Below are 25783 nucleotides of genomic sequence, written 5' to 3'. Positions count from 1 at the left end.
CAGAAGTACGATCACTGTGATTGCACTCAAAGTAAAAAGAAGCAGTGCAGACACCGTATGCACTGCGGTGGAGAGGGAGAGACCAGGGAAGAATAGGGAAAAAAAGAGGAGGTAGCGCAAGAGGCTGTTCATCAAAAGCAAGGAGGGCATGGGAGGGAGAGTCACAGGCCACAAACCTACTCGTCCTGTAGCTGAAGGTAGGAGTTGCAGTACGGCAGCCTCCACTGTCTCAGCATACGTGAAGGACGGGGAGGGGGGGAGTTATGGTCCTCATCGTCTTCAGAGGACGCGGTAGATATTGAATATTCTGCATCCACTGATAGTCATATATATATATATATATATATATACGTATTCCTCGCCGACTTTCTATTCATGCCGCTCGGTGCGTGGGCGCCCTTACGTGTATCTTTTTGTGCCACCTGTGAAGTGATCGCATGAAGGTATGCAGTCCCTCATCCGCAGCGCTTCTCTCTCGTTTTAGGAGTACCATGAAGAACACAAGGCGCATTGGCCATACTACGGGGCATCTCCTCGAGGAGATGTGCCGTGGGAATGTAGTGATACAAAGTGAAGGAGAGAGAGAGAGACTTGTCTTTTTCTCTCGCTCCGCTCCAGTTGCGGGTTATGAAAGAAACTCTCCCCCCGAAACATACTTGGCGCTGTGCAAATGCAAACACTCACTCTACAGGCTTCTTCAGCGGGCCGAGAAGGACTGACGGATGTTCTCTTCTCGATGCGACATCCGCCGCACCGCGTCGCTGCAGCCTTTGCGCGCCTGCTCGTGAACTGTCGTTCCCAAGGATTCCCCAGAGGCCGCAGATGAGGACTGCCGCCGAGCAGCGTGTCGCCGCTGAAGTGAGGCTTTCATGCATGACTGCTCGTGCAGCGAGAAGAGAGAAAGACTGCGGAGGTGGGCGTGCTCAGTCGAAGGCGAGAGGACCCGGATGGTGACAGGGGTGGTCTTGGTCGTTGCTGCGTTCGTGCTTGACTTCAGCTGCCACCGCCAATTCAACACGCGCGTACAGTAGGCGAGTCGCGCGGTGGTGTCTTCACACAAGCAGCTCAGTGATAGCCACCGAGGTGACGATACACATGCCGCTGCCGAGTGCTCCGATACAATCGTGCTTTTGGGTGACGCTGCGCGAGCTGGATTGTACAGCGCCTGCCGGTAGCGAGGGAGACAGCACAAGAGGTCCCACTCTTGGGTGGGCGAGAGGACACACACGTGTTGCAGCTGATCCACAGGAAGCCCCGATGTCCCCTTGCGATGTTCTACCGTATCGCGCTGCAGTTGAAGCAGCTGGTCCACCGACTGCAGAAGTGCTTGGCGGGCCTGTCGCTCTTGAAGGGTAAAGGCGGGTGTTTCATGACTGCTGCTGGCCGCACCACTGCTTTCACCAACACCGGCTTCAGGTGCCGCGGATGGCCGCCAGTACGCACTCTGCTTCACCACCCACAAGGTAGAGAATGGGAGAATAACCGTCGGCGCCGCTGCAGCGTCGTGGGCTGAGCGGCTGACACCCGTCGTACCAGAGGAGGCGCGAATGTCCTCCATCCATAGGTGCAGGTGATTGCCACCCAGCAGCGGCTCCGTCAAAAAGGCTGGCGTGCACAGCTCCAGGGATGGCGAGACGGCCTCACCGTCTTGAGCATTTGCCGAGGCTGTGGTGAAGAGAGAGTCACGATGCCACCACCAGCGATATGTCGAAAGCGGCGATGGCGACGACGTGGTGGATGGTTGCACCTCCGTCCAGTGACGTGCAAACACGCTACTTAGTAGCAGCGCATCGATGGCCTGCTTTGCACGTTGCTCACGTGCTTCGAATGCCTCAGTTTGTTCTGGCTTCCCTTCCTTCTTTCTCCGCTCACGGGTGGCAGACGTGGCGCAAGTAGATGCCGACTCAAGCGAGTGCCAGTGCTTGCGCGCTTGAACGTAAAGTGCGAACCAGTCTCCGTACGGGACGTGGGTGATGTCACGATGCGGACTCGAGAGAAGTTGAGCTGAGAATCGAGAAACAAAGGCGTCATGAAGGGATGAAACTTGGTTTGTGGTGGTAGGGAATGCTGCTGCAAAGTTGAGGGTGACCGACGACGAGGTCGCGTGTCGGGCTGAGCACTGAGGGCTTAGCGCCCACGTGTCATCGGGATAATTGCCGTTCCGCACGCTTCGCCACAAACCTCCTCTCTTGAGGCAGCTCAGCAAACGCCCACACAAGGGCCTGCACCCCATGAGTAGTAGCGGAACGAAGAAGGAAAAGAGTACGAGCAAAGAACGCGCTGGGAGGTGGCAGTGTGCCCCTGTAGGTCAACGTGTGGTTTGCGCAAGAAGGAAAGCGAGGTTAATCGAATGAAAGAAGTAAAGAGCCCATTCGACGCGGAGAAAGAGGCTGCAGAGGAGCTGGTAAATAGGTATGGCACTAATGCTCAAGCCAAAAGCTCACAAACACTTGTACCCCCCCCCCCCCCCACACACACACGCACACACACAGAGGCGTACGTCTACATCAGCGACCCTGGCACTTCTGTTTCATCATACTTGGGACAGCGGGGTGAGGGGGGGGGGAAGTGTCTTGCAGCTGCTAGCCGTCCTCCCCTTCACATTCGCCACGCCCATAAACACTTCTGTAGAGAGAGTCGGGTGTTGAGGGCTCGGGAAGAAGATACTTCCTTAACCACTGCCGCTTTCGCTTTTTGCGCATTGCTGTCGTTCTTCTCACAACGCACAGGCCGAGGAGGAGGAGGGGGGAGGGAGCGCTCACTTCCGCTGAGGCTCTCTTTTTTATTCTACCTTCGTTGTGTCCCTCTGTTTTCTTTGTCAAATTGAGTCCGGAGAAGACGGTTAAGGGTCTCGCCCTCTCGGTAAAATACCGTGTACACGTAGATACAATGCCACCGTGTAGGGGGACGCGTCACAGCATAGGCACACACACATAATAGACACACGATGACTCACATGCGTGGAGGGAAAGACAGCAGAGGATGACCGGAGTTATCACATGCCCCCCTTACCGTCCTCCATGCTGCATCGTTTTTTTCTTCCACTAGCACCCATCGCTGCGGCTGTTCCTGTTCTCCTCGTGGTGGGTCAAATTCAGTAAGATGCCGAAATTTCAGTTCTGTACTAGTCGAGGTGCAGAGAGAGAGAGTACATAGGGGAATGAGGAAGGAAGGTGATACCTTAACGCTATTTCTTGGGGACTCCATTATATATATATATATATGTGTGTGTGTGTTTTCTTGCCTGATGTGGGTGGGACGAAGAAGAGAATGTGAAAGAGTAGTTGTTTCCCTGCGGAAAGCAGAACGCACCTGCGGATGTCTTGGCATAACACGGAGCATCAGCCTCGACAGGAAAGAGAAGAAGAAAAGCAAACACATAAGCAAGCAAGCAAGCAACAACAAAGCAAGAGAGGCAGCAACACTAGAGAAGGGCCAAAGGACGCGAAGGAGAGGATCCGTTGCTGGGATAGCGAACTGTGCTCTGACAGCGAGAAAAAAAAGGGCCGGGCGAACGGGGAGGGGAGGCGGTGGTGAGTGCCTGTGAGTTTATGAATGGAGTCCAAAGCAGAAGTAAAAGGAATATAATGTGCCTGCTATGGGAAAAAAAGCACCGAGAACCAATACGGAGTGAAAGAGAAGGGCTGAAGGGGGGAGGGTAATGGACTCAGCGGGGTGCTCGTGACCACTGCTTTTTCTCCCATCATTTCTTGTACGCAGGCAATGCTCCACTCGCGCAGCCTTCCTACCGCTCCCCCTCCACTCGGTCGCTGGCTGAAGAGAGAGAGACACACACATGCACTTATCACGATGGCGAAGTCAAGGATCAAAGACGCGCTCCAGAAACTAAACGATGCGTGACGCTGCCAGGTCTGCTGAACATGAACGGCCCTGTTGATTAAAGAAAAACACAACATCACAGTTTACCTCGTCCTCGGTAGCGACTTTTAACCCCGCGAGTTCTTGGAGATCCCACTCTTCGCCGACGCGCGCAGCTCCTCGATGGCCGCCTTGCGGTCGCTGGCCTTGAACACTGACGTACCGGCGATTAGGATGTTAGCGCCGGCGTCGGCTGCCTGCTCCGCCGTGCCGGGACCGATACCGCCATCGACGCCAATGTTTAGGTGTGGGTAGTTGTGACGCAGCTCGGCGATGAAGCACAGTCGCTCTGCCATGAAAGACTGTCCGCCGAATCCAGGCTCCACAGTCATGACCAGGACCTGATCCACGTAGCAGCCCTCAATCAGTTCCTTCAGCTCTTGGGTGAGATTCGTTGCCGGCTTCACCGCCACACCGACCTGCATCCCATGAGCGCGAATGAGCTTCGCAAGACCCTTGCTGTCATCCGTTGCTTCAATGTGGAAGGTGTAGCCAGAGCCGCCTGCCTTGGCTATGACAGGGACCCACTGTTTGGGGTCGCTAACCATGCAGTGAACGTCAAAAAATACGTTCGGAAAGCGCGCGCGCAGCGAGGAGACGACGCCGGGGCCGATGCTAATGTTTGGCACCATGTGGCCATCCATCACGTCAACGTGAATCCATTCTACTGCGCCACCCGCCGGTGAAATGACGCTCGCTACCTCGTCACCGAGCTGGCAGAAGTCTGCCGCGAGAATGGACGGGTCAATGATCGCCTCCAGGGCCGCTTTCGGTTTCTCGACGGCGTTCAGCCATGTCGTTTTGTCCTCGTGGTTGTATCGGTTGAACTCCGGCATCATCAAAAAAAGCGAAGAGGGGTGGGGGGAGAGGAGGAGGAGGAGGAGGATTGTATATATTTGGTTGAGGGGCAGAGGTAGTGGGGGTGGGGAGTGTCTTTGCGAAGCGTGAAATGACGAGGGGAAACGCGGGCGACGCAATGGCTGGTCTTATAGGGCTGGTTGTGCTATGCCTACCAAAGAGGTTACGCCCCGTGCCCAAGGTGCGCACAGACTGAAGGGAAGGGGTGATATCAATAGCAAGAATGAGAGTGAGGGTAATAAGAAAAGTCGTCGTGTTAGTTGAGGTACTTTTTCTCTGTTGTGTAAGTGGCCAGTTGGTACGATGTTGTTGCTTTATTTTGTCTTCTCTGTGCCTATGTTTCCTAATACTGAGATCGACGGATATGTGTGTAGAGTGCGCCAGATGGAGCTGCGGAGTACGCGAGAGGGAAGACGAGAGCAACAAAAAAACTCATGCGAAGGTAAAGAGCGAGTGAGCACCGTGTACATGCATGAGTGTGTAGGATAGCGGGGAGGGAGACAGGGCAAACGTATATAGTGCTATTATTCTGCATGATAGCGAGCGAGTGCGCGAGGGACGCCGGCTCACTATCTCCAGAACTCCTTGCTTTTCCGAGGATCGAAGAGAGGGCCGTAGGAGGAGGAGGAGGGGGGGGCAGGAGAATGCGAAGAAATCTTCTAAAGGCTTCAAAACAGAAGCACACGTTTTTACAAAGAAAGGGGACCCAGCGCGAGCCCAAGCAGGGCTGCGCACGACTTTTTCTCCCTTTGCCCATATATGTGTGCTCTTCATCCAAAACTTCAACGCGGGATAAGCAGCTGAAAAGAGAACAAAGAGAGAGAGAGAAGGGGAGAGGAATGACATCGAAATTGATGGGAGCGCAACTTGCCTCTCAGCACAACACCGCCGCATCACCGTCTTCAAGATAAAGAGAGAGAGAGGCATGTCCACCCTGTCCTTTCGTCTTCTCTCGCTCCGCCTCACCTCGATCTTTTCACAAGAAGGTAAAAAGCCAAACCAAAGGAAGACACATCAGCGAGTTCCAGCCTTGCGCACACCATTACACCACCGTACCCGCTTGCAGTAAAACATCCATCTTCTTCGCAGACGCAGACATGTAACGATCGACGCACCTAGCCGAGACACATATGCCAGTGGCCAGTTGGGAACCTTGACTGCGCATACTCAGCAAAGAGGTGGGGAGAGGAGGGGCTGCAGACAAATTGTGATCGTCGTCTTCTCGGTGCTCTCCACACACAAGCGCACTCACAGACTTGCTCTCGACGAGATACGGTCCTGCACGTACGCAGTGGCGCTCTGAGCAGTGATGGTCGGGTGCTCCTGTGAGACACTTGTTGATCTTCGCAAGTATCACCGGTGTGCGCGTGTGCCTCCCTCTCCCCCTCTCTGTGTGTGTGTGTGGCTGGAGGACAAGGAAAAAGAAGAGAGAGAAGAGTCAGCCGCTAATGTTTTACCTTTCGTTAATTTGGTGGTCACAACGAAAGAAAGTCTCAGCAGGCACACAAACGAACCACTGAGGGAATGCCGGCACGTACGATGAGATCTTCTGCAGTCCTCTTAGTTGCTCGCGCAGCATCGGAGGGGGAGGGGGAGGGTAAATAGAACGAGCAGAGAGGGGACCCCTCTACGTCTCTCGTTTCACTCGCTCTCCTGTCTATCAGCTTTGGTTCCGCCTTGTGCACGCACGCACGTATACACAGACGGAAAAGAAAGCTTCAAAGAGACAGCTAAAAAAAAAAATCAGCCTTTCCCATTCACTCGAGCGAGCGCACATATACATACGCCTACGCAAGAAGCGTCAAGCTCCGATCTGTAATAGAGGCGTATGTGTGTATGTGGAAGTAGGGCGAGTATAGCGCGCAACAACAGAAACCAAACCAAACCGAAAAGACTAAACAAAGATGCATCGACAACTGAAACACAAGGCAGCAAAGCTGAAACGGGGAAAGAGGGAAACCAGATGAGCACCCAAACCGAAAATCATCATCATCATAAACAACCGAGTGAGGTGGAGCAGACGGGTAACGAGCTCTCCAAAAAAAAAAACCCTGGGCACAGTCGCCCTTAGAGATAACATAAAAGAAGGAAATATGTCAGGAAAAGGGGTGGGAGCATTGCGTGAGAGGGGGAGGAGAGAGACGAGGGGGGGTGTTTGCGCTAGTATAACAGGGATGGCTGCATGGCACCTGTATTACTCGCCGCTCCTCTTGAGCCTGCCCTTATGGGAGGCATCTATGTTTCAATCGCTCTTTCACAAAGTGTTTATTTCCAACCCACTTTAATAAGGCGCCCCCCTTTTCTCTCACAGGGCATGGAGGCGTTTCGAGTTTCCTTCCTCTTCTCCCCCCTCTGAGCCAGAGGTTCCCGTCATGCAGTGAGTGAGAGAGAGTGAAAGGAACGCGCGCACACGCAGGCGGTCGGCATTCTTCTTCTCGACGGAGACGCAACGGTGCAGGGGAGTGTAGCCTCAGGGAGAGCATAGCAGTAGTCCCTCCCCCAAAAGTGCCACAGCGCAGCGGTGAGCTTTGCCTCATCGCTTTCGGATCACAGCCTGGTCTTTGAGTACGTTCTACACGCTGCTGTTCATGCTGCGCAGCGAGGGCGGCTGGCACTCTGGGAGAGAGGGATCAGGGTCGCTCAGAGCGGATTGATCATTCTGCAGTATATCTCTACTCCAGCTAGGGAGGTAGTTGCACTCCTTGTCACTACTGTCACTGCTAGGTGAGCGGTAGCCGGAGCTGCGACGGCCCGCCGGAACGGTGCTCTCGTCTGCTTTGTCTGAGGGGCTGCGCGGATGGGCGGCCGCTGGAGCGGCTGGGGACACTTCTTCACCCCCATTTGCGACTGCTACTGCAGGCGGTGGGGCAGTGCTGCGGTGCTGCTCGAGCAAATGGTAGGAAGAGATGCTCTTTCTTTCCTTGACCGAGCCCAGCTCAGCATGAGTCGCGACGGCCGCTGAGGATGCTGTGGCGTCCTTCTCGCGCTCATCCCCGATACCCTCATCGTCATTGTCGAAGTTCGCGCCTCTCCGCATCGACTTCGGATAATTCGTGCGCTGGAAGGGTACCAGTGCAGTGAAGGTCGATACCGAGTGCATAGGTTGCACAAAGCTGTTGTGGCTGCGCTGGAGCTCCTCCAGGCAGTCGTACAGCCGCTTCTCCACCTCGAGCTCCGACAGCCGTTGCTTTTCAATGAGGGGCTTGTTGTGCTTGTTCTCAAGGTAGGCGCATGAAATAGTGATGATGCCAGTCAAGATTGTGCAGATGATGAGGAAATTCTGCCACTTGTCCATCATGGCCAGTGAGCAGAGAAGAAGCAGGCACAGCACGAACACGTTGAAGCTCTGCGGGCCGAGGAGGCGACCGACGCGATTGCCCACAAACACGCCGGCGAAGCCAAAGATGACCACGACGATCATCAGCGGAACCATGGCTGAGGTGAAGGAGCCGTTCCAGACGGCCATGATGAACCGGACGATGTTACTGGGGATGGACTGGGCGCTAAAGTTGACGCGTACAATGTAGTTCGGGGCATCAAAGATCAGGATGAAGATGATCTGCGGCGGGGCATTCACGCCGGTGAGGGACGCCATCATACCCGCAAGCGACGCCGCCACAGTCGCACCAACTTTTGCGCTCATCTTGATCTTCCCGTTTGCATCGATGTTGCGGTTAATGCGGACACGAGTGAACGTCATGGTACGCAGTGGTGAGATCTTCGACGGCGTCAGTCGCGGCACATTCTCCTCGTTTACGCGAGGCGCCTGCGTCTCGGATCCCACGAACACCTCGCCGCCGATGGTACTGACGAAAGCCTCAGTCGTATCAGCTGGCAGGCCAGTCCGCGCATCAATCCCTGGGGCTGTGACACCCTCGGCGATAATCGTATTACTCGGTATCGCCATGGCCGAGTCCTGCAGCATGCTCGAATTCAGCGGCAAGGTCATGCTCAGAGCACTAACGTTAAGAGCGCCATGGACGGGAGGGGCAGGGGGGCGCATGGCAAAAATGCTGTTGTTTGGCACATTCTGCACAATGCTGGCGTGGAGGTTCACGATACTCGTTTTGCGGCTCAGCTGCGCTTCCTCTGCCAGGGCGTCGGCCTCCACCACCAGCTTGACATTTCGCGATTTCAACTCCTCCACCTGCCTCTTTTTCCGCCAGACGCGGTAGATCATGATGCCAATGTACACGAGGGCGAATAAGAAGCAAGTGAAACCGAGGATCTTCTTTAGGGTGCCGGTATCGAGCCAAGTGTACAGGATGACGCCGACCATTGCAAAGATGGTGCTCGGTACAGCCATCATGATCGTCATCTGCTTGGAGAAAACGCTGTCGTTAAGGCCGAGATAGACCACCAGCGGAGACATAAAGAGCAGCCGCACGTACATGATGAGCGCCACGGCGCGCACCGGTGAGTCGCCAAGCGGGGTTCTGCTGAAATCATCAGAGAGATTGCACGCGAGAAGCCACAGGACCTGAATCAGAATGGCATCACCGATACCTGCGACACCCTGAATGATACTGGAAGCGAAGTTGAACAGCGCCAGGGTGAAGTACACGAGGAGCGTGGTCGTCTGCTCGCTCTCCATAGTTGAGCGTGTTTATGTGTAAGTACTGCAAAGAAGTAAAGAAATTGGAAAGAGGGGGGAGAGGGGAATAGGTGGTGCTTCTCTTGAAAGAGAATCCGCACTGCTGCTGTTTCGTGAGGTGAAGAAGCCGCGGCGGTGGGTGAACGCGGGTGGTGCCGTAGCAAGAGAGAGAGAGGGAGAGAGAGATGCCTTTGTTTTATGCTGGTCTGCACAACGAGAAAACGAAAAAAGGTGATGGGCTTTCTCTCCTGCGCCTTTGGCTCAGCTGTGTCACTGAGGTGTAGTAGAAGCACTTTGGCACGACACAAATGCAATACGCACACACACACGCACACACGAACACACCGACAAGCACACAGGCGTGATTATTCTCGAGTAAGTGAGAGCGGAGTGCGGTGTGAAAAACAGAGTGCGATAGAGTGAGAAGAGAGCGACAAGGAAACCAAAAAGAGAGAAAAGCAGCTAAAAGGAAAGCAGGGCAGTGACTTGTGCTCGCGTAGGAGTTGAAGTTGCAAGAGCTGCGCGACAGTTCAAGTTCGAGATAAGAGAGAACACACACACACACCGCGAAACAGCCCACTCCGACAACGATAGCTCACACAAGAACGTGCAAGCGGGTGAGGGCAATGAGATGCAGTACAAAACTTGTAAAGGGTTGGCGAGAAATGAAGAAGGGTAAAGCAGAAAGTACCAACGACCCCCCCTTGCCCTGCTGAGTCACACGCGGTGACCGCCTGAAAAAGCAAAAAAAGCAAAAAAAAACTACACAGAGACGGAGAAAGAGGGGGGATAAAACAGTAACAGCAACGGCCTTTCCTTCCACAGCACCGGGTGGTGAAGACGATCACAAGAGAAAAAGTCTGGAGCCGCAGAAGGAGAAAGAGGGGTGACGGAAACGCAAGGGAGAAACATGAAGACACACACACAAAAAAGGTGCGCGCTTGCTAACACGGCCCGGAGTGGAGGAGGGAGGGAAGGGAAGGACTGAGGTTGAGAGGGGAAAGAGAAAGAAGGAGAAGGGAGAGACGGAGGAAGAATAGTGTGCGCGTGTGTAGAACGCACCAGGCATGAGGAGATCCATTGGCATGAGGAGAGAAGTAGAGGGAGGCTGAGTGTGTGCATATGCGTATGTATATGTGTCTACAGATATATCCTCACCGAATACGGCTGCTAGTCGACTCACAAAAATTGCGTCTGCATTTAGAGTGCGTCTCGGAGAGGGTGTTGAGAAGTTTGTGTTTTTGCTTCTTAGGCCGTCACTCTGCATGTCTCTCAAGTGGGAGATGTGCGCACTCTCGCAGAGGCGTCGAGGATAACCGCGTTTCATCGGGGTAAGCACTACCCGTCTAGCAAAAGCTACCCTCAGACACTAGCGCACACACACATACACACAGGTAGTGCTTAGCACCACATCATTGTGTAAAGATACTAAACAAGGGCGAGTAGCAGGTGCGATTCGGGAAGAAGGTAGCTGTCGCAGCAACTCTTCCAGCGTGCCTCCAAGAAGGACCCGAGCTGTCCCACTGCATCCTCGAGCCGCACTGGCTGCAGAGGCGCCACCGCGACGCCTATTCCCCGGTCGAAGAGTCTTGAGGTTGACGTGGCCTCCTTCAGGGGTTCCCAGTGAGAGGGATCCATCGGTAGCAATGACAGAATTTCACCCTTCCTGCCTTCGCGAGCCAGGATGGTGGCAAGGTGACTCGCCATGTCGGTGGTGGTGGACATCAACAGAGCGGATGTACCAGGAGCGGAGTGCGTCATGAGAGACAGCCCAGCATCCTTGCGGAGTGCCAGCATCGTTTCCTGCAACACACTCCCCATCTTCAGCAGGCAGGCTGCAAAGCCGTAGAGCGCGACGGAGAGCTCTGAGGCGGTAGCAAAGTACGAGGATGAAGCAGGCCTTGACGAAGCGGCTGCAGTGCCGCTCGTTGACGGAGGATGCCCAAGTGCCTTGTCAACTTCGTCTCCCCTTTCGAGCCGCGCAATCTTGGATTGGAGCTGCTCTACCTTCTGCGACCAAGTCTGCTGTGTGATGCGCGAAACGACCCCGAGGAGCTCCTCCACATCTCGCTGGTGCTGAGCAACAAGGTGGTGGACCGTGGCAGCCGAAAACGCCGCCAGGACCCCCAGTGGGGAAGTCATCACTGGAGAGGTGGTGTGCTCGCAACTGGGGCTTGCCGTTATAGCCTCCAGAGGTGTACGCTCTTCTGTGTCCGCATCCATGCAAAGGAAATGCGATGCGTGCAGGGCCTTCGCAAAGCACTGCTCACGCCGACGCGCAGCTCCGACCAGTGCGGCTTTCTGCTTCATGATGTTCTCCAGTGCGAAGAGATGGGTATAGAGGGTGGGCAGTAGGTTCTGTGCCTCTCGGAACGTCTGAACTGCTTCAGACACCAATTTGTCCGTCTTCATCGTAGAGGGCGACGTGCGGGCGCACACAGGTGTGAAGTGTGCTCCAGTAATGTCGTCACGTCCCTGGTGTTGAGCGCGAGTAGGCAAGAGGGGTGGACGGAAGGAGGACAAGGTGTAGCGTTCAAGGGAGAAACGCACCCCGACATGAATGAACATGGACATGCGCAACAGTCAGGGACAGGCGTCTTCAAAGCGCACATCACTGAGGGGGTGCGAAGGCCGTTGCACGAGGGTGAGGGTAAAGGCACCACTTGGCTTTATGGTCTGCTTTCCTGCACGCAGAAGTAGCGGGAAAGTTGCTACAGGGATGAGGGAAAGGGATGCCTTACAAAAGATGCTGTAACGGCCTATTCCGTCTTACTGTGCGCAACGAGGGATTGGCGTGAGCCCGGGGGAAACCATCACTTGTGCAAGCTTACGAAGCGAGTAGGAGATTCGCCGCACTACGTCAGCCGTGCATCTCTTGCGCCGACAAGGAGAAAAAAAAACCGCAGTGGGAGAGCGGCAGGCGTTAGACTCGAGGAGAGGGTGGAGGCTGGATCCTGGCAGTGGAATATCCGCTCTCTATAGCGAGTGGAGGGAATGGGGGGGGGTGGCGCCGTCAATTGCCGCAACACTGAGAACACCATAGTTGACAACTCTGACGTGCAGATGGGCAGAAGAGGCAGAGGGAAAAACAAAACAGGCACGCAGGCGTCTTTCCCTCCTTTTTGCACCCTTCCATGTATGCTCGCGAGCCTGCAGATACGCGTGCTTCCTCCTCTCTTCCATGCCTGCACCAACAAGAGATGCACACCGACCTAACTCACGGTAACATTATGCAGCAGTCACGGTGCCTGGAAGTGCCACATCGTGGCGACGTGGGCTCTGAAGATGAGTAGCATCTCTCGTCTCTGAAGGCGTAGTGAACATACTCCTGAGAAGGCAGAGTCAGGATGAGGAGAGGAGGAGACAAGCACCAAGGCTCTCACAGAGTGGTGGCGCTCCCCCTTGTGCAGACTTCACCTCAAGCCGTGCTCTGCTCGGTGCAGCAGCTCTTCATCCTGTTCCGTCGCTCACCGCGTCACCGCTTCCGCGCACACCCTATGCGGCTGGGAGGGCGTCGACGTTGTCGTCACTGCATTCATAGTTGCCTCCGCCGCCAACGTAGCCTTTTCAGGTTCCTTTGCCGACGGCATGCACGCAACGCCAGAGGGGGAGAAGCTGAGTCAAGCCGCTTCCCAGCCGCGGCCACCTTTGCCGCTGGAAACGGATACTCGATCGACTCGTCTTTTGTCAACCCCCAGGGGTGGCCGCCTCATGGGGTCTGCGCGCCATCGTCGTCGAAGAGGAGAGGGCGAGCGGGGCAGTGCTGTCGGGCGTCGCACAGTTGCCTTGGCGCGACGCGCCTCCACCTTGGCAGCTGCCTGTCGTTGGTCGTACACAGCAGCCGCCACTATGACGATTGCACACACAGCCGTGAAGAGCACCTAAATCGACACCCTAATTTTTGATAACGATGGAAGACGAGGGCAAGAGAAGCGCCAGCAGACAAATACTGTAGTGCTTCGGGCCGAGCACCTTACTCAGGATCCGACTAGCCACCAATCCAGCACACGCACCAATGAGGGGCACGAGGAGGGAGTGGCCCCGTGATTGAATTGAACATAGGGGTCAAGCAGGCGAAGAGGAGACAGAGTGCCGTGCTGGGGATGGACGGCATGGAAAAACTCCTGTGATTAATGTATGCCGACACCTCGAATGGAAAGATGAAAATGATCTTCGATAGTGCGCCAGCACTCGTGAGCGAGTCCATTAACCCCGACACGGCAGCCGCACAGGAAGCACCAACCTTGGTGGAAAACTTGGCTTTTCCATCCCCGATCAGGCCGTGGTTTACACGCACACGCGTGGACAGCGGCGTGCTCGTCGGCGATACCTTCGATAATGTAAAGGAGGGGGGGGGGAGTAGATCGGTCAGCGCCGCTGACAGACTTCGTGACTGACCGAAGCATTGGCAAGCGCTCGTTGAGGTTGCCAACGTCGTTGTTTCACCTCGCAGACTTGCGCTGCGGTTCGCGTTCAAGTTCCCCTTCACTTCCGCGGACTTTGGGAAGCTCGTCTTCACTGTCTCAGACGTGACGCTAGTGTCTTCCCCGTCGCCGAGCCTTTGAACCTTTCTCCTGCGTAGCGCATATGTGGTGGAGAGAACAAGTGTAGCATCGCAAAGATGAGCCCTGCCACGCGCAACAGCATCGATGGCAATCTGAAGTTGGAACTCATACACGCCAGCACTGGTGCCGAGAAGACGACGTGACTGTACATGAAGAGGGTGGCGGCTTTCACCGTGGTGTCGTTAGAAAATGTGCGGTGCAACTTCCGTCGCAGTGGACCAGACCAACTGCACCAGAGTCGCATTGCTGAGCCAGGTGATGCATGGAATGATGTTGTAAAAGAACTTCAACACCAGTAGCGATGCGTGCAGCATAAACTCGTTGGCCCTGATTGCTGCACAAAGACTGGAGGCGCACGCGGTTGGGGGTGGGGCTCTCACCATACACCGAGCGCCTCTTTGTTTTCTTTCCATGTGAAGGGTAGAAGAGAGCGATCGACCCGGTGTGTCTTGGGAGCACCCAACCAAGAAGAAGAGCTGATGCAAATCCGCGCACCTTCTCTTCGTCTTGTTACCGGTAAAAGAACGCGCCTCTCCCCCTCCCAATGAGCAGCAGCAGCAGCGGCGACACATCACATGCTCGATTTGTCTCTTTTCTACCACAAACGCGCATGCGTGTTTGTGTAAGTGAAGAATGCAAAAGAAAAACGTCTATGGTTGTCCGAACAAAGCAAATGGAGGGGGCAGTAGAAGCAGCAGCAGCAGCAGGCGAGCGTTGTAAGTATACATGTGCGCTTAGCGCGGGCCGAGGTGAAGGGGTAGATGGGGTAGCGTGCTAGGTGGATGGCAACGACACGACGGGGATTTGGTGAGGAGACGGAGCAGGATTAGCAGCAGTTCTACAATAGCGAGAGGGAAATACAACAGGATGTTTGAGCAGACAACGGGAGAGGCCCACATGTATGTGAGCAGCCACGTGCGATGATGGCGCGTGTGAGTATGTTTATGTCCGTGACTGCCCGAGTGCTTCACGGCTAATGACCACGCCAGTTACGATGTGCCTGACAAAGGAGACGAGATGGCAGAGAGCGCAATGTAGGGGGGGGGGGAGGGAAAGAGAAGGGGGCAGAAGAGTGGGTAGGCGTGTCATAAATGGGGTGTCCAAGTTGAGCTCATTTCATCTGCATGGCAGGGCTTACTGGGGAGAGAGACATCAAATGCAATTCGCCTCATTCCTCCTCGCCGACCATGCGCGCGCCGCAGAATCGACCGCGGGAAACAGTTCTTGGAAAACTAAGGTGCCTGGGCACAGCTGACTCTTGTTTCCGTCGCCAAATAAAGGAAGAGAACGATGATGGAGATGAGGAGGCACAGAGGAGGGTGCTGCTACTGATGGGGTTTTGGTGTACCCTTCCGTTGTTGCATGTCTCTTTTATTTGGGTTGCTCGTTTTGTACACTGCCGTGACTCGCCAGTTTCGCAACCCACACCGCAACAACAGCCAAAGGTGCTGCTTTCGGCCGCAGGCACGCATACACACACACGCACACGCCCCCCCTCCCCCACACACCCACACCCATATAGATGCTGAGTACAGCGAGAAAGGGAAGTCGAAGAGCGACAGCCACGCAGGCAAACACTGCTGTTACACAAAGAGGTCATTCGATGAAAATCACACGCTTAAACAAAGAGAGAGAGAGAGAAACAGGCAGACCGAAATCCACAGACATACGCACACCTACAGAGGGAATCATGTGCGTCTTCAATTCATATGTCATCAGCGGCGAACAACCTTCACAGGCAGTGACCATCCGCTGCCACCGCGGGCAATCTCACGAAACACGCACAGAAAGAGAAAAAGAAGCTGACAATGCACGAAAAACAAAACGAACAGAGTCGAACAATGTAGGCAAAACATCGGAAAAAAAAAGTAAACGAAACACACACAGCCCGACAGAATCACACAGAAGAGTCGGAACAACAATGCACAGGGCTTGGCCAGCCTCTCTCTCAAGCAAAACCCCGCAATCAGAAGTAGGCAGAGGGGAAGGTGATGGTGGTCGGGAGGGGCGTAAGGGACTTCTATGGATGTACCATTGATGGCAAAAATCCCTCCCCTACATACACACACGCACACACAGAGATGTGCGCGGGGGGGGGGTGAGAGGTGCACGGTAGAAGGGGGGGTGAGCTAAAAAGAAAAGGCAGTCTCACGAGGCACTCTCCGCCGGGGTCCTTTTCGCGTCTAGGATGCGTTTTTTCCTGTTTTGCACATTGTGGCAGCGGGATGGAAAAGAGAGGCCAACACGCTGCCTCTAGTTGCGCAAAGGCCCGAGTGCTGCGCCCTCCCGGCGCATCACGGCGAGAATCTTGGGGTGGCGCATCACTGTGTTGTAGTGACGGTACACGGCACGGTACTCCTTGGCGAGGGTGTGGCCATGCTTGCGGTTGCAGCGGTACACCCACTGGATGGAGAAGGCGACGGCCACATCGGCAATGGACAGGCGCTCGCCAACGAGAAAGGTGCGCACGCTCAGCACTTCTTCCAGTCCAGCCAACACAGCCTTCACCTTGTCCAGGGCGTCCGCCGGGACGTCACTGGTGTCCTTCTCGTACGCCATACGGATGTACGGCATGTTTGCCGCGTCGATCTCCGTGCTAGAAAAGTCGATCCACATGTCCACCTGACTCGCCTCAAACGGTGTGCGACCGTAGGGGTGCACCGACCCCTCATCTTGCATGCGCGCCACATAGCGCAGGATCGCATTGGCGCCAAACACGCAGACACCAGAGCTGTCTTCGAGCTCGAGCACAGGGTACTCGCCACATGGGTCGCAGTAGTTGAGGAAGTCAGGATCGGCGCTAGCCTTGTTTTCGTCACATGGCTCAGCGGTAATCGCCACTCCCGCGTACGCGGCTGCTGCGAGAATTTTCTGCGCTGGCGCGTTGTCGGGCCTCTTTTGGTAGAGCAGGTGCATTGTGAAAAGGAGGCCCACACGCACGCTCGCGCACAGATGCGACGGAAAAAAAAGTGTGTGTGTGTGTGGGGGGGGGGGGGGAGGGCCACAGGATGGAATAGCCGGAATCAAACGAGAGAGGAAAGGAGGAAAATAAAAAAAAACGAGGCGGGGAAAACCAAACGAAATAACGATGAGGGAATGGCCGCTCTTCTTAACTATGGGATAAAGCTGAAGTTAACAATCGGTAGAGAGAATGAGGGTCAGCGCTACAGCAGCTGTAAGAAGAGTCCGTCAGGCCGTGAAAGACTGAAAGGGACGGTGTTAACTGCCGCAGAGCGATGCAGAGACTCCCCTAAAAGCACACGAGGCAGAAGGGGCGAGGGAAAAAGAGACGAGAGGGGAGAGAGAGACCGCTGATGCAATTGTCGCAAATGTGAGCCCTCTCTTTGGCTTCTCTGTTCTGTTTGCCCTTGCGTGTGTAGGCAGTAGGTTTCCACGGAGAGAGGAATTCACCTGCGCTGTAACAGCACGTCAGCCGAGGAAGGTACACGATTTTGAAGTACACACACACATGTATGTATGTGTGTGTGTGCGTGCGTGGCTCAGTGATATCGTCTGAATCGCGTAGCGTTAAGGCCAGTATGAAGCATAGAGAATCATCTTTCGCGAAGTGGAAAGCACCAGAGACATACATGTGCCCACAGTGGAGGAGTAGGCTATAATCAAGGAACAGGAGTAGGGAGGAATGCACGAGTGCGCCAACCATGAGACGGCCCGAAAGCGTGCGTCTGTGGCAGCTTGAATTATAACGACGGAGAAACACGAAGAGACACCTAAGTCCACCGCAACACGCATGCTACTGCACTTCGAGCACCACAAACAAAGTAATTAACTGCAACATTTTTGTGCGCTTCCCACGTTTCCGAATCGAGGCTACGGATAGATAGGAACGCCATACAAAAGACACTGATGGGATGGACGGGGCGCTGTGGAGCTGAATTGAAGGCACGTGTGTGTGCACACGCTGTCAGGCTACTTCACACTGTAGTCATGTAGGGGGTGAAAGGAAAAAAAGATGGAAAGGGTCCGAGAAGGAGTAGCCAAAAGGGGCGCCCGATCGCGAGGTAGCGGTGAATCATGAGGTGGTGGTGGCGGCATGAAGCGTTCCTCAAGTGATGTGGGGTGGGTGAGTGGAAAGGCGGGAAGAGCGTTTAAGAACGCGCACGCACAGAGTGCTTTGATTCCTACCTTTGGTTGCTCTCTCTCTCTCGAGTCTTCACACGAGTCTACCGTTGGGACGAGTGGCAAGCCAAGGTGGGGCGCCTCTCGAGTAAACGCCGATACTCATGTAGGGAAACGTATTCCCACGCAAAGAAGCATGCGCAACTGTGTCTGTGACCAAAGGCCGATGTCTATGCAAGCGTGACTGTATGCAATTCGCCACAGAGCTAAATAGAGCAAACGAGGCCAACCATTACTAGATGGGGGTTGAGTGGGCTATACGGTACCCTACGTGCGATCGACAAGAGGTGATGAGCGTGAAGGAGGGATAGAGGAAGAGAGACCAACAGCGGCGACCAAAAGAACAGTAGGTCTTTACCATTGGCATTGCGGTATGGAGACACGAGAAGTAAAACATGAGATGGTACAAGTGCGCCCCCCTCCCCCTCCGCAAAAAAAAAAGAAAAGGAGCCAACCAACAAGTAGTGCAGAGTACGATCTACAACGACATGCACACGTGGGCACACGCACACATTTTTGTGAGGGGGCTCAGCGTCGGAAGGACAGAAAGAGGAACCAGCATGAGGCAGGCTCGAAAGACCTCCAGCTACGAGTCACTTCGTCCAATTCCTGCCGTGGAGCTGCTACACACACGTGCACACAACACACATCCGCCAAAAAAGGCTACATACGCTCCAAGACCCAGGGACCTTTCACCGTGTCTCTGTATGCGCACAAAGGGAAAGTCCCAGTATCTAGTATCTTCCCCGTCTCTTCTCCTCAGCGCATCGCCAACGCAGTTTCATGGAGGGTGGTGGTGGTGCCGGGCCTACGCACGCATGCGGTAGGCTACCACCTTTACACAAAGTCGAAGGCGGAGTCTTGGATGGGGGGACGACGCATCGATGCATGGCCGACTGACACACCAAGCGATGTCAACGATAACCAGAAGATGACGGAGCTGCCACCGGTGAGGTAGAAGCCGACAACACCGAACACGACGAGCATCAGGTACAGCTGCGATACAGTGAAAGGGCGGTTTGCGATGTACACCATCTGCTCTTCTTCAGAGGCACCTTGGGCGGCGAGAGCGGCCACTATGGCAGAGCGGTTTCGGATGAACATGTACCATGCCACCATCATCACGGTGTACACTGCAAATGGCAGGTTGATGAGAAGGATATAGGAGGAGCAGATAAATGACAGCACCAAGTAGTTTGCGTAAAAGTAGGGGAGGTTGCGGTTCAGACGGTTCACGGTGTCTGTCACTCCGGATGGTGAGTGGAAGAACGTGGTGTCGAAGAACTCCGACCATGGACGGAGGGTCGTGAAGTTGCGCATCACGTGTTGGCGACTCACGTGGTACAGCTGCTGCACCTTGACAGCGGTGGAGCTGCCCGAGAAAATGATGGAGGCATAGCTGGGCAATGGCTCGTCGCTCCCGGGATACGCAAGAGCAGCGCTGTGAGCCGCGGGTGCTTCAGTCGACCCGTCCGCGCCGGGACCGACAGCCAAGCCCTCCACAAAAGAAATCTTACCTATCATCTCTTGCTTCCCGATCTCGCCGTTAGTCTTAGAGTGTAACATGTCGGCGTTACTAAGAAGTCTGTGGTTGAAGGGGGAGGGACTGAGGTGAGGCGATTGAGAGGCGGGCGCCGAGGCCAAAGTGCGTATATCTGTGTACTTCAGGAGGAGAGGTGAAGGGGCTAGGGCTCCTCGGAGAAACAAAGATGCACGAGAAGGGAAAAGGCAGCGATGAGCACCAAAAAGATCGAGAGAGGCGCACTACGGGAAAGATGAAGTGTGCGCGTGTTGGTGCGGTGAATCCTTTCTTTCCCTCGCCAGCGTGGGGGAAGGAGAAGGGAGGGAGGTGGTGGAGGAAGGGAGAAAGAGAGTCACACTGTGACCATAAGTAGCAGGTCAGCATACCCGCTTCAATCGACGCACCTTCTGGCGCGTGTGCGATCGGGTCGCTTAAGGCGAGGCTATACCAGCAGGAATAGAGAGCGTCTTTCCTGTAAGAGCATCGATACGCATATATGCTGCGCTTCTGCGCTGGCGAGAGGGCGGGGCTACCTGTCCGCCTAGCTTCATGTTTCCTCGGGTGGATACTTGGAGAGGATCAGATGCGCGGGACTTGCACTGAAGACACAGGCAGTAGAAATGGCGAGAGATCAGTTTCCATAAGGTTACTGCGGCCCTTTCTCAAAGTGAATGAAAGCTAGACGCATCACTGACAGGCGGAATAAAGATCTCGCTTCCGCTGGACACGGAAAAGAAACCCTCATCGTCTTCCCCTCTTTCGATCTCGCCGTACCGTTGGTGTCCCAGGAAAGATGTACAAGGCGAAAGGGAACAAATAAGGGTCCTCTATTTTCATTCAACGTGCTCATTTCGTCGTAGAACGTAAGCTGAACGATACTCTGCCCCCGGCCTGTCAGGGGCCCACCGCGCGGTGCGAAGCAGCCGCAGACGCGCATTAGAAGAACGCGCCGACCCAGTCATCTGAGCATCGCCTCAGCTCCAAACTCCACCCAACCCTCGCCACGCACGTTTCCTCACAACCCCTCCCATATGCCGGCCGCTGCCTGGTGCATCCCTCGGGGTGGTTCACGCTTCCGACACCAGTAGGTAGCGGAGCCCAGGTGCAATGCGTTAGAGCCACGCTGACACCAGCAGAAGTGTCTCGGCATTAGCAGGGATAGGGGTTGTTTGGCTTTCCCACGCTGAGTGGGGGTAACGGACCCTGGATACCACGCACTGATATGCCCCTCCGTCATCGAGATCCTTGCATGCATGGGAAAAGCATTCCGGATGAAATCAGGGTGTGAAAGGGGTTGGGCTTCTGCGCGACACGCGTGACCAAGTGCAACCTCGACGTAAGAAGAGAGTACAGGAGGGAAGACGAAAGTGGTAGAGGGAGTCCCTGTTACAGCGAAGTCTTAGGCACCGGCAGCCATTGCTGCTTGAGTCTATCCAAGCCTGCGACGTACACCCACAGCTGCGCAGAATGTGACCGCAGCACTTTATTTTTTGGCGGGCTCGCGCCCATATATGCACGCCCAGAGGCACAGAAAGTGTAGGACCACGTCATTAGGCAAGATGAAAGGGAAGCGCAACGAGCGGAGGTGGATGGCATCCCCGGGCCAGCCAGGGAAGAGAAAGGACGCTAGCGAGAAGGAATGCACACACACACGCACTTATCCTCGCACAAAGTCGTCGTCACTTTTGTAGAGCTCTTCCAGAGCAGCAAAGCGTACTTTCATGAGGAGGATAGAGTGAGCAGCATGCTTCGATGGAGCCACCTCACAATCCCCCATCTGCAACCACACCACTCATTCTCTTTCGATCTCTGATGCTTATCCATTGATGCTTCCACTGCCTTCTCTCCACCTTCCCAGTTCTCGCTCGCCACGCTAAGACGAACACACAGGTTATGGTGAGTATGCCCATCGATGCGCGACACGTGTGCGTACAAAGTGCACACGCACTGGGGAGGAGGCAAGACAGTGCAGTGAAGGACATATATGAAGCACTCGAACGGACGTCATCTACAATATAGAGCAACAGCAAAGCTACGAACACAAATGCCACAAGACTCTTCACATAGTCGGTCAATGGCGAGCACACTTGTACACGGAGAAAGCAACAGCATACATACACTGTAGCGGGGACGCTTCCTTCATGCCAGTGGGGCATGGCGCCGCCGTAGCGCGTGTAGCCGGCGAGTAGCTCTTCCTCTGCCACCCCCATAAGCTGCTCTTGCCACCCAAAGAATCACCTCAGTAGTCAGAAGTTAGCCCGTTGACTCGCGCTTCGCCAGTACCTGTGCCATTCGCTTTCGTTCCCGCTCTACGGCTCGCCGGTTTTCTGCTTCCTCGTCGTGGGACGTATCACCCTCCAAGTAGGCTAGCACCAGAATAATCAGACAGATCGCATACTGTGCCATCTTTGGCCGGCACTTCTCGAGGTCCTCGTCATCAAAGTACGTGGGCTTGCGTATCAGTGCATGTGGAACAATGATGCAGAAGTTCAGCAGGAGAACCCACATCAGGGTGCGCAATCCGTTGAAGAAGAGCAGCATCACCAAGGCGAACACGAGGAGGTGGCCCAGGTTTCGGTAGCTGATCGGTCGGCCCAACACCACCACGCTATCGCCGTACGTGTGCGTCTTCTTCTTGTGCATTCGGATGGAGTGGATTACCACTATGGTTAGAAAGGTTACAATGAAGAAGGGCTTGTTGTACAGGAGAAGGAGCGGCATCGTGACAGCGTAGAAGATTTCAACGTAGTTGGAGGAGTAGTACGGGATGTTCAGGTTGAGCCGCCCGGCAATCTCCTTCATCTTGCGTGGCCGCCCCATCTTTTGAATGTCAGCGAAGTCCGTCATCCACGGCAGCCGGTCCTCCTCTACCGTCTTGTAAAGGTGGCGCAGATACCTCAGGCAGCAGTCGACTTCGTTGCGAATGTCAAATGAGTTCACATTGGGGTTACTGAAGTAGGACGCGGAGGTGACGCTGGAAGAGGCCTTTATTCGCTTTGCGGCAAGGTTACTGCTGCTACCGCCGCCGCCTCGTTTCTCTGATTGTGTGGTCAGAGAAGGAGGCTGGAAAGAGCCGCGCCTGCTGCTGCTTTCATGTACTCTATGCCGCTGACGGCTATGCGGAAATGCTGGTAGTGCCATGCTACCGGGGCGTTCGAAGAGGTTGTCGCTGCCCTCGCTTTCGCCTTCGCTGTAGAGGTCACTGTCACTGTTGCTGTTGCCGCTGATGCTTCCGCTGTGGACATCTCGGTGTTGCCCGGACGTGGCCACAAAGGTGTTCGACGTGTCAGACTGACTCGTATGCTCGTTCTGAGAGCTTGTGAGGGAAGCGGGCGGCATCTCCCTGAGCTTCATAGAGCCCGGTGAGCCAGAGCTCGTACTGCTCGCGCCTTGGGGGCTGTTGTCTAGCAGAAGCCAGTCCGACACTTTGGAGGAAGGCATTCTGCTGGAGCAGGACTGTTGTTTGTTCTTCCTCGTTTCACCTGTTTCAGGAAGTTCCCTGTGTTGGTTTCGTGTGCATATGAATGTACTTGCGTGGGCGCTGAACCTCTCCCTCCTTTTGTCCGTCTAACGTGGGTCTCGAGATGCAACCAATGTGAAGTGAGGCAGAAGCCGACGCCGTTCGACGTGCACGCGTGTGCGCTTCTCTTGCAGGGTTCCCCTCCTTTCACGGGGGCAGCGGAGAAAAGGTTGTCAAGCACCGAAGCAGCGGAAAGTGATGCGATCGCGCGTGCTAAAGAGCTGATCGAGGTGCGAAGAGAGGCAGTGGTCGAGGAAAGCGGTATGGGCGCGGATGGTTAGGAAATGATGAGTAGAGAACAGCAACTATGAGCGCTGGTAATGAGGAGGAAGATGCCTGTATCGCATAGGTGCGCATCCCAAACGCCATACGCAACGGTGGGAGTAGAGGGTATGAGGAGGGGGAGTGATTCGGTCTTTGTCCAACTGTTTGTAATGGTGTGTACGTGTGCGTGCTTGCTGCGACCCATTGAGGCACACACGTTCATCAGCGCTACTAGTGCCCTCCTTTTTGTTTCTGATCAACGCATACGTTGCATATCCCCGCAGTGTTTACACTGTGTGCTTCATCACACTACCGCCACCTTGACTAAGATGGCGACCGCCTTGCAGACGCACTCCACCGCAAAGAGCTCCATTGAACAGAAGAAATGGAAAAGTCAGCTGAGGATGCGCACATTCAGGATGACAAGGACTGGTGGGAACAGGAAAACGCTGCCGCACCAACTCGTGTTCAACTGTCATGACTGCACATTTTGTCCCTGTCTGCGCAGGTGGACAAGCACGGATGGTGGTATCCACTGCTCCGCGCGCTCTTCTGTCAGGACAGCCCATGCGCTCTTCATGGCACTAACGCGTTCCTTACCTGGAGCTAGATAGGGGGTCTCACGGCGGGTGCGCCAGCGACGCCGGTCGTTGTGTCGGCCATGGTGCTTCTGGCCAGCGAGATCGGGGGGAGGCTGCTCGGAGTCCACCACGTTGGGATGTGCCTGGCAGAAGGCGTTGAAAAGCTGCACAGCCGCTTTCCACTGCCCAGCCTGCCGAAGCAGGCGCAGCTGAAAAAGTAGGACGAGGGCAGGATCGTGTGCTGGTGCCTCCGCGTCGCGAAACACGTCCAGCGCACTGTGCCACTCTCCAGTCCAGCGAGGGGCGGGGCTGGCACGCGTCTCTTTCGCTGTGGAGGAGGAGGCCGCTTGCTGTGTCTCTTCGGTGGTGCTGCGCAAGACACACGAAGCCACATAGCTGCTGAGCTTCGCGTGCCGCAGAAGTGGATAGCGTAGGACCGACTCTTCCTTCCGCAGAAGCTCCCACCAGAGCAGCACCGACGAGTACGCGCCGGCGTCACGCAGCGTCATCACCAATGGCACAGCTGCCGACGGCGTCATCGCAGCGCGTGTCTCTGTATCGAGAAGAAGTGCAGCCGCCAAGTCACTGCATCTAAGCCGGTGACACACCTCCGCCACAGTCTTTATCACGACACTGTCTGCCCGTAGCGCCCTCGACGTGGCACGTGAGGGTGGCGTGTGTGTCAGGGCTGGAAAGGGGCTTTGCGCGCTGCCGCCGCCACTCCTTTCAGGTAATACGAAGGTCCGCACCAGCTGTTCTACCTCGCTTCCTCGGTGATGCTGGAGGAGATGCCGCAGAAGGGCGGTGAAGAGGTGCCCGGTGACGCATTCCGCCGGAATTCGCCGCAGAAAGTTGAGCGAGGTTGCCCAGGCACCCGTGGTTCGACTGTTGCTGGCCAGTTGCTTTGTGAGGTCCCCCTCTGCACGCTGCACATCCGAGGCGGCTCGTGTATGTGATGTACCGGCGTCAGAGTGTGCGGTTGCTTTGTTTTCAAGCTCTCTTGATGGTTTGTGTGATACGGCCGTGTGTATGTCTGAGATGGCGCGAAAAGCCACGGCAGAAAGCTCCGTTAGCTGCTGTATGGCGGCTTCTGTTTGCTCGAATGTTGCTACGCCAGTGAGGGAGCGGCGCCGGGGAAGCTCAGCGCGGCACCATCGCAACAAGTCCTCGACACATGCCGTTTCAGCATCTGAACCCACAGAGGTGGGTCCTACAGGGGCAACGAGCGGCTTCGCCAAGTCTCGTTCCGCCGGTTCTTCACACAGCGTCTCGTTCCGCCCGAAGAGCTCAGGCACGCTGTTGGACACACAAAACGCTTCCTTGGCCAGTGCCAAGACGCACTCGAAGGACATTTCTTCCGTACTCGAGTCCACACCACGCGCAGACACAGTCGCTCGTGTGATTGTTGAGGCGTCGTCTAGAACTTCTACTGGGCTGCCGCTGCAGCAGGCCTTCAGGACATGCTGGTATGCCTGGATGCGCGCTGTCAGATACGCAGACGAGTGCGGTTTGCATCCCTGCGCGGCAAATGGCAGTGCGGCGCTGCGCAGCACTGCGAGCGCCGCAATCCACTCACCTTTGCTGGAGAGGGTGCTGGAGAGACGGAAGAGGTTCGAGGACGTCTCCACTGCAAGCAGCGAGCCGGCGCTGGTGCTACTGCTTTGACTGTCTCGGGGGAGCTGTAGAGCACTGAGGGCTGCCTTCCACTCTCCCTTCGCTACGCTTGCCTCGATAAAGAGGGTGACCACATCGCGCATGGCGCAGGTGACTAAAGGCTTGAACAGACTTCACGGCGGAGAGAGATAGAGGCGGAAGTAAGGACTGCTCGAGGCAGCGACTGGAAGTGATCGGTCCTCTACA

General features: G+C 55.4%; 8 protein-coding genes across 8 annotated transcripts, besides 1 other annotated feature; all 8 read right to left on the bottom strand.

The window, feature by feature from the left end:
- Positions 1-697: 697 nt before the first annotated feature.
- Positions 698-2233, bottom strand: LPMP_331660 (hypothetical protein; the record flags this gene model as incomplete). Its single annotated transcript, XM_010703956.1, has 1 exon — positions 698-2233. The coding sequence occupies one exon, from the start codon at positions 2231-2233 to the stop codon at positions 698-700; it is 1536 nt and encodes a 511-aa protein (XP_010702258.1).
- A 1714-nt stretch (positions 2234-3947) lies between these two features.
- On the bottom strand, positions 3948-4718 carry LPMP_331650 (ribulose-5-phosphate 3-epimerase, putative; the record flags this gene model as incomplete). The annotated part of the gene is made up of 1 exon (XM_010703955.1): positions 3948-4718. The coding sequence occupies one exon, from the start codon at positions 4716-4718 to the stop codon at positions 3948-3950; it is 771 nt and encodes a 256-aa protein (XP_010702257.1).
- Positions 4719-7309: 2591 nt separating this feature from the next.
- Positions 7310-9331, bottom strand: LPMP_331640 (hypothetical protein; the record flags this gene model as incomplete). Its single annotated transcript, XM_010703954.1, has 1 exon — positions 7310-9331. One exon carries the CDS (start codon positions 9329-9331, stop codon positions 7310-7312), a length of 2022 nt encoding a protein of 673 aa, XP_010702256.1.
- A 1428-nt stretch (positions 9332-10759) lies between these two features.
- On the bottom strand, positions 10760-11743 carry LPMP_331630 (hypothetical protein; the record flags this gene model as incomplete). Its single annotated transcript, XM_010703953.1, has 1 exon — positions 10760-11743. One exon carries the CDS (start codon positions 11741-11743, stop codon positions 10760-10762), a length of 984 nt encoding a protein of 327 aa, XP_010702255.1.
- Positions 11744-16149: 4406 nt separating this feature from the next.
- LPMP_331620 (elongation factor 1-gamma, putative) lies at positions 16150-16812 on the bottom strand (the record flags this gene model as incomplete). The annotated part of the gene is made up of 1 exon (XM_010703952.1): positions 16150-16812. One exon carries the CDS (start codon positions 16810-16812, stop codon positions 16150-16152), a length of 663 nt encoding a protein of 220 aa, XP_010702254.1.
- A 2061-nt stretch (positions 16813-18873) lies between these two features.
- Positions 18874-19560, bottom strand: LPMP_331610 (hypothetical protein; the record flags this gene model as incomplete). Its single annotated transcript, XM_010703951.1, has 1 exon — positions 18874-19560. One exon carries the CDS (start codon positions 19558-19560, stop codon positions 18874-18876), a length of 687 nt encoding a protein of 228 aa, XP_010702253.1.
- An 828-nt stretch (positions 19561-20388) lies between these two features.
- Positions 20389-20796: a repeat region.
- Positions 20797-21811: 1015 nt separating this feature from the next.
- On the bottom strand, positions 21812-22405 carry LPMP_331600 (hypothetical protein; the record flags this gene model as incomplete). Its single annotated transcript, XM_010703950.1, has 1 exon — positions 21812-22405. One exon carries the CDS (start codon positions 22403-22405, stop codon positions 21812-21814), a length of 594 nt encoding a protein of 197 aa, XP_010702252.1.
- Positions 22406-23817: 1412 nt separating this feature from the next.
- On the bottom strand, positions 23818-25680 carry LPMP_331590 (hypothetical protein; the record flags this gene model as incomplete). Its single annotated transcript, XM_010703949.1, has 1 exon — positions 23818-25680. One exon carries the CDS (start codon positions 25678-25680, stop codon positions 23818-23820), a length of 1863 nt encoding a protein of 620 aa, XP_010702251.1.
- Positions 25681-25783: the final 103 nt, after the last annotated feature.

This window comes from Leishmania panamensis (assembly GCF_000755165.1).
Source record: "Leishmania panamensis strain MHOM/PA/94/PSC-1 chromosome 33 sequence".
NCBI classification, from domain to species: Eukaryota; Euglenozoa; class Kinetoplastea; order Trypanosomatida; family Trypanosomatidae; genus Leishmania; species Leishmania panamensis.
Note: the sequence above shows the minus strand (reverse complement) of the source record. Positions and strands in the feature narration are given on the sequence as shown.